This window comes from Neomonachus schauinslandi, chromosome 3, assembly GCF_002201575.2.
Source record: "Neomonachus schauinslandi chromosome 3, ASM220157v2, whole genome shotgun sequence".
NCBI classification, from domain to species: Eukaryota; Metazoa; Chordata; class Mammalia; order Carnivora; family Phocidae; genus Neomonachus; species Neomonachus schauinslandi.
The window spans coordinates 36,902,644-36,910,583 of NC_058405.1; the positions used below are offsets into that span (position 1 = coordinate 36,902,644).

The 7,940-nt window shown below is 35.1% G+C and overlaps 1 protein-coding gene across 1 annotated transcript; it reads right to left on the reverse strand.

Annotated features, from left to right (window-relative positions):
* Positions 1–6,560: 6,560 nt before the first annotated feature.
* LOC110587752 (protein chibby homolog 2-like) lies at positions 6,561–7,682 on the reverse strand. The gene has a single exon (XM_021697941.1). It carries the CDS (start codon positions 7,494–7,496, stop codon positions 6,738–6,740), a length of 759 nt encoding a protein of 252 aa, XP_021553616.1. The 5' UTR covers positions 7,497–7,682; the 3' UTR covers positions 6,561–6,737.
* Positions 7,683–7,940: the final 258 nt, after the last annotated feature.

The window sequence follows — 7,940 nt, forward strand, 5'->3', positions numbered from 1 at the left end:
TGTGAAGCCGTTCGAAGAAGGATAGATTATTTCTGATTTACTAATAATTGGCTGTGTCTACCAGAAAAATAAATGAATCCAGTCTAGAATATCCCAGTTTTCTAAAATTAAACTGACCCCTTCTGTCATATGATTTCTGTTAACTATGAACATAATCTTTCAGATTATATGTGTCTGAATTTTTCCTAGGTTGAATACAGATTAGAAGTATGATTTAGATGTACTTTACTTTATCTTTTTTTTTTATTTTTTTTAATTTTTTTTTTAAAGATTTTATTTATTTATTTGACACAGAGAGAATGAGATACAGAGAGCATGAGAGGGAGGAGGGTCAGAGGGAGAAGCAGACTCCCTGCCGAGCAGGGAGCCCGATGCGGGACTCGATCCAGGGACTCCAGGATCATGACCTGAGCCGAAGGCAGTTGCTTAACCGACTGAGCCACCCAGGCGCCCCGTAGATGTACTTTACTTTAAAGTATTTGAACTTTTTTCTTGTCGTATGTAAGTAATTAGTAACACTTGTCATCTTATTTTCAGTTTAAAGTAATTAATATGCATTATTCTGAAATTTCATTTCAGAATAATAGCATGATTGTTTATTCTTACATCTAAATTGAAGAGCTTATTAAAATTTTTAAATAATATTATCACTGCAGTTTTCAGTTAACCATGACAGTTTCCTGATTTGGTAAACTATATTTAAATCAATTAATTTATAAGTGGACTTATTGTTACAAATATATACAGCAAAACGTGTCATTGTTTAACTGAAAATACCTTAAACTTTTTTAAATATTAGAATTTTCAAAAAACAAATATAAAATAATAACAGAAGGGAGACATTTCAGTTTATCAAATGCTTATTGCCTTATTGCCTCAATCAAATTTTATAACAAGCCACCATCAGTTTCTAAAATTAATAAGCATTTATTTGGCTCATAGGACTGTGGGTTGGTCATTAAGACTTGGCTCTGCTGGGGCACCTGGGTGGCTCAGTCGTTAAGCATCTGCCTTTGGCTCGGGTCATGATCCCAGGGTCCTGGGATTGAGCCCCACATGGGGCTCCACGCCCAGTGGGAAGCCTGCTTCTCCCTCTCCCACTTCCCCTGCTTGTGTTCCTTCTCTCACTGTCTCTATCTCTGTCAAATAAAGAAATAAAATCTTAAAAAAAAAAAAAAAAGACTTGGCTCTTCTGGGTTCTCCCAGCTTATGCTGGATTTATGCATATGCCTGTACTCAGATGGTTGTTGGCCTCCAATGGGATGACTGGTAGAAATTGAATCTGTTCAACAAATCTCCTACCTCAAAGCAAGCTAGACCAGGAGTGCTCTGAGGGCAATGGTAGAGATAGTAGCATGTAAGTAGAAATAGGCAAACATTCTTTGAGGTTCTGCTTATGTCATTTGGTCACATCTCCTTAGCTAAAGCAAATCAGGTGGTTTAGCTTAGATTCACTGTGGGAGAAAAATTGGAGTGAACATAAGGAGTGATGACATAATAGAACTGTTTTTGCAAATTACCACATTTGGGAAATTGAATCCCTAGTGTTCATAGCAAAGATTTCTAGAAGTCCTTTTGGTTCTCATTTGTTATGGCATTATGTGTTTTAGTGATTCAAATTTTTACCTCTAGTTTTCTAACGAGCTTAAATCAGAAAGGTTTTTAATAAATTTTATCAAAGATATTAAAATTTTCCACTATGCAGTAATAGTGATAGTTTCTATAAACTGAATGTTGTTAGATATTTTTAGCAGGTGTAAAATACATCTATAATACATGTAATTTTACTGTCTCAAAGATACATCCAAGAATTTTACAATTTAAAAATAAAAGTTGGAGTAGAATCATGGGTAATACCAAATATCCTATTTTAATATTGTTGAGTAAACTTATCTTGTTAGTTAATTTTTTTCAGAAATAATATAAATATCAAAATTAGGTGAATCATGATTATTTGTTTCATTTTGTTTTTATTTAGTAAAATAAATAACCCTAAATTCGTTCTCCTTTGTTGATCCAACTGTATGTCCTTTGGCTTTTCACTATGAATTTAATTTAGTTTATCGCACCTTGTTCAGTGCAGAATCTGTAATCTTGGACAGCTCTAATATTTTCCTAGCATCCTTAACTATACAACAATTTCCTTTTGGAGGCCCCTACTGAGCCATTTTCTTGGGATTGCTGCCTGGCCTATTACAATCTCTGAACATAAGGTATAGTATCCTGAACATAAAATAGCTGTTTATCTATTCTCAATTTCTTCTTGAATTTGTGCAATTTTCCAGTTACTTTATGCTTTTCATTCTCCATTACAAAATTATGTACTAATATTTTTTTAAGAACAGTGACTATAATTCTTAAATAATTATGTAAATATTAAAATATATGCCTTGATAAAAATAAGATAATGATAATAGTGTTTTAGAGGAAAAAGATCTTGCTTCATTATTTCAATTATCCTTTTATTTTTCCTGTTTAAAATATGAATCATTGCATGCTGATGAAGAACTACATAATTGAAGCTAATAGAATTAAAATCAGCTTGCCTACCCATAGTAGAAGCAGGTTCTTGGAAGTTACAATTTAAGGTACCCCCAAAAAGTTAGAAATAAAACAAATTTAAACAATGAAAAAAAAATGAATCATGGTCAACAAAGTGTAGACCATTAATGTCTTAGGAAATTTATTTGAAAGATAAATAACTGAGGCTATCAATATCTGAAATTAATTGGACAGTATTCTCTATTTAAAATGCACAAAATCAGGGATTATAAAACATCTAGATTTCATTGTTTTCTTTAAGCAATTTTCAAGTACTTTGACTTTGTATTGGTAAATATTTAACTATTAGCTTTACTAAAGAAAAGAAAGAAAAGAAAGAAAGAAAAGGAAAGAAAAAGAAAAGAAAGGAAAAAGAAAGAAAGAAGAAAGAAGAAAGAAAGAAAGAAAAAAAAGAAAGAAAGAGCAAGCCAGCCTTACTTTGGAGTATACAAAGTTGAAGATACCAACGTGACATCATAAATGTCAAGTTGGAAAAAGATGTGTACAGTCCTCCCTTTGAGCCAATTATGAACAGTCTCTCTTAGCAGGCTTCAGTAACCATCAGTCCTTGAATATCTTGTCTCACTGTTTTCAGATAATATAGCAATAGCTTTGGCTTATTCTTGTAGATCTTCAGTGGGGGCTGGGACTAAATAGGGTACATCACAAGAACTACAGTGAAATGGAGACTAGTATTCCCTATAGGTAAATACCACTCTATACTGGCCGAAGAATTAGGTCAGAATCAGTGTACTTGCCAATCATAAAGGTGTTGAGGTATTACAATGAGGATGGAGACTGAGGTGATACGGAGGAAATAGTTTTTGAAAATAAGATCCAAGGGGTATCTGGGTGGCTCAGTTGGTTAAGCATCTTCCTTCAGCTCAGGTCATGATCCCAGGGTCCTGGGATTGAGCCCTATGTCGGAGCTCCCTGCTCAGCAGAGAGCCTGCTTCTCCCTCTCCCCCTGCTCATCCTCTCTCTATCACTATCTCTCTGTCTGTCTTTCTCTCAAATAAATAAATAAAATCTTTAAAAAAAAAAAAGATCCAAGGTGCTGAGCCACACATTTCTGGACTAATCCTCTATATGCAGTTTGAAGTCATACAGAGGAGGTAAAAGCAGGAGGAGGGGGAGACAAATATTGTGAGCCAGATGCCAAAGGTTTTAATGTCTGAATGAGACAACCAGGAAGTCTGAATATGAAGTATTACATAAGATAGAAGTGGTATCTCATATGTGCTTGGTTGGAACAAATTCTTTTGTAGGATAAAAATTTTTGCAAATGGAGAAATGAGAAAACCTACACTAGCTCCATCTTTGCCTGGTGCCTAAAAGCTTTCACTTGAAAGGCATACTAAGCGAGCAGTATCATTGAGGTCTATCTAGGTTAAGAAGACAAAGGAACTTTCAGAAAAGAGGTAAAGATATTGGAGGTTTGTTAAAATGTTCAAGAGGGTGAGGAATGATGTGGAATTGGGATATACTAGAAGTTATATAGAGCATCATGGAGTATAAATCAAAGCAAAGAAGGATGGACTTGGGAGCCTAGAACTTGTGGCCTTAAATAAATGGACTTTAGTATATGGGTTTAGACCTGAGGGTGTCTTAAAGTTATGCAATCTATTATCTCTAAGAGGATATTTAAAACATCCATGCAGCTGTTCTCTCCTGCAGTTAATGACTACTGGACTGGTGGAAGGGCAATCCCATTGGAAATATTAGGTATTCAGGTGACCATCCTTTCTGGAAGTCATGAGGAAAGATCTAGAAATGAACAAAGAGAGAAAGTTCATATACAATAAAGTTCCTTCATTGTGAGCATCAGAATGCCCCTATTTTTCATCCGAAAGTATTTCCTCTTTTTAACACACAATTTCCATGAAATTGATATCTAACAAGAAATATGAAAACTTTTTAATGTACATGTAAATGTATCCAACTAATTATATGGGAAAATACAGTTTTCAATATAGTATTTCATAAATATAGTAACTGGAAATTTTAGCAGAAACTTTTGATTAGTCTGTAAGGGTAAAATATCAGACATTATGTATGATAAGTGATATCAGCATAGGTTGTTTTAACCCATTCCCTACTTATATAATTTTTCACTTGTAAGGTGGGCTATAAAGATTAACAAAATTTCTTTGTAGCAGTGCCAATTTTCAGGTTAGCATTTGAATTCAAAGAGGAGATATTGAAATTCTGATCAGTATGTACTAAGCCTACAGTTTAACCCTAGTTGCTGCTGATTTAACTATGATGCAATAATGACAGCTTTCTCACTGAGAGGAGCCATTCATAACTATACCCACACCATGGACACTGCTCTTCTGACCTCGTCACCAAAGAGTAAAATAGTTTATTTCGCCTAAATACTATGGCAGGGAATTTGTAGAGCAAGAACTCTTTTCTTTGAACAATAGAATATCAAAATTAGTGTGTAGGCAATAAAGCCACATATTCATAAATCCCTAGAACACCAAGTTGGCTGTTCTCTTGCCTACAGGCTTCTTCCATATCCTTTGAGGTAGAAACAATGATAAAGGCTTTGCGTTTCTTCTCTGTCCTAATTGGACTGCACATCTGTCAAGCATACATCTACAAATTTGCTTTTCAATCTTCTCCAAGGCTGATTATTTTGTTTAAATGGTGATTATAAGTTCCAAGAAACAGTGGTCAGCAAACTGTTTTCAGGCAGGTAGTCTTTCTTAAGGAATGAAGTAATAATGTTTTATCTTTTTTATACTCTATGGAATCATTAAAATCCTTTTTATTCACTTTTTATACATAAGTGTAAATGTCTTGCTTAATAGAGTGCTAATTACAGGTATTCAATAAATGTATGTTGGTCTTTTGCAGATGTGGCAGCACCTAGGGAAGACAAAAAAGTGTTCTCTTCCTATAGTTTTCTTATTCTCCCATTCCCCCACACCAGACAAAAATCAGAACGAGATATAAACTTCAGTTATATTCAATAGATCCCATTAAATATTTACCCTGAATTAAGTGCTCAAATTTGCAATGATGAAAAATAAGGTACCGCACCAGCCCTCTATGCAGTTCGTACTCTAGTGGCCTATAGCTACATATGTAACTCTAATAAATCCATGAGTCCATGTGACTCAGTTTTTGCATAATTATTATTATTTTTTAAGATTTTATTTATTTATTTGAGAGAAAGAGAGAGAGACAGAGAAACAGCATGAGAGGGGAGAGGGTCAGAGGGAGAAGCAGGCTCCCCGCTGAGCTGGGAGCCCGATGTGGGACTTGATCCCAGGACTCCGGGATCATGACCTGAGCCGAAGGCAGTTGCTTAACCAACTGAGCCACCCAGGCGCCCTGCATAATTATTTTTAAAGAGCATTCAATTAGATCAATTATCAACATTAACACTTCTGAAAAATCCATTTCTACCTTCCCCAATTTACATTCATTATGAACTGCTCCACACATTCACATTCCAAACTCTGAAACCCCTGTTTAAGCTTGGAGACTCTTTCTCACTCCTTCCTTTCTTTCTTTAACACATTCATTAGATAGAACAGCCTCCCTCCCAGCAAGCAAAAGGAGGACAATAACTGAAAGTAAAAATAAAGAGAAAGTGGGAAAGCTGGTTAACCCTCGATTTCTGTATTATCCACTGTTTTTAAAATTCCTCATATTTGATTATCACCGAACTAAGCATAGAACTTTATCACTGAAATAAGCATAAAAGCACAGGATATTCTTCTACAGTACATTTTTTTTTTTACAATACATATGAACAAAGTATACAAAACTTTATATTTCAATAAGATCAAGTTTTTTGACAAATATTTCCACTGAGCTGTTAATTTCTTACAATATTCATCCAATGTCTTTGAAAGTAAAAGGCAAAACCCCTTGTGCATTCAGTGTCATGCTTTGAGCAATACATCTTTGCAGATTATTCTAGAATAATATATACCTCCAAGAATAGTGTGAAATCTAAGTAAACCCAAAATAATCATTTCCTTTTTTTTTTTTTTAACTTTTGAGAACTTTATTTAGTTTCCAGGACCAGATACTGAGTACTGTAAATTTCCAGGCTTTTGACTTCAACCCCAGCAACAGTATTTCACCTTCAAAAGTTTTAATGATTTTTACTGGAATGTCAATGGTCTTCATGGTTTGCTGGTTACGTCTTCAGGTCACATTTCTCCTGCTCTGTTTTATTTTTGTGCATTTTTCCAGCAAGTGTGTTTGTTGTCTTCTCCCTGAAGAATCTTATTCCACTCTCCAAGGACCTTTGCCTCTTTCAGAAGGGCTTTTTCCTCCTCTTGAAGAGCCCTATTTTCTTCTCTAAGAGCCTTGTTCTCTTCACGAAGGGCCTGTTCCTCCTTCCACAGAGCCTGTTCTTCCATCTCTAGTGCTATTCCTTCTTTCATCAGGGCTTGTTCCTGCATCTTGATTGCGCTCTCCTGGTGTTGCAAGCCTTTTATCTCCTCATGGAGAGACCTTATTTCCTGAAGAGCTTTTGCCTCATTCTGGAAGGCCTTCTCCTGTTCTCTGAGAGCCTTGATCTGAGCTTCCAGGGCTCGATTCTGTTGCCAATAAAACTTTCTTTCTGTGTTCAAAGCATTGACTTTTTCCCCTGCTGGTTTTTGGCTCTCCGAAATCACATTTTTAAACTTCCATAGGACCTTGTTTTGCTGTCTCAAGGATTGATTTATCTCCCGGATCAACTGGTTGTCCATTTGGAAGGTTTTGTTTTCTTGTCGAAGAGCTTTATTTTCTCCCCAAAGGGACTTGTTTTCTTTTCTAAGAGCCTTGTTCTCATCCCTGGACAACTTATTGTCTCTCTGAAGATTTTTTTCCACCTCATGAGACTCATGTTTGAGCTTATTTTGATCTTGGGTGCAAGAGAAAAAAGAGGAAAACAAGTGCAATATTTTGTCTCTATTTATCCACTTTGATTGAGAGACAACCATTATTTCTTAGTGTTTTATCTGAGCAAAATATATATACTCCAAGTGTTCTGGGTTCCGCCAAAGGTGAACTAATGATATTTACAACAAAAAATGGTCCTAAGTATGTTGCAAATTTGTTCATATAGAATTGGTTGTTGTGTTGACTTGTACAAGTAATATAGCAGGGATCTAAACAAGGCTCAGTCAGGCCCACTGCAGGAGAAAAACAGTCAAAACATGAAGACAATTCAGTAACTTACTATTAGATTGGTGTAAAAAAGTTTAAATCTCAACACATGTAAATTGCAAATTAATAATTCTAGGATACATATCGAATAATGAGCAAGGTTAATGTATTGAATTGTTTGTGTTAAACTGAGTTAAGCTCTAAGTTAAAGTACTTCTACCAAGCTAATTAATCTTCCTGTATTCATTATTTATAATTATTCTACTGGTTATTGTTGT

Coding starts and splice junctions, on each gene's coding strand:
- LOC110587752 (XM_021697941.1), bottom strand. CDS start 7,496: ATGGTTGTCTCTCAATCAAAGTGGATAAATAGAGACAAAATATTGCAC.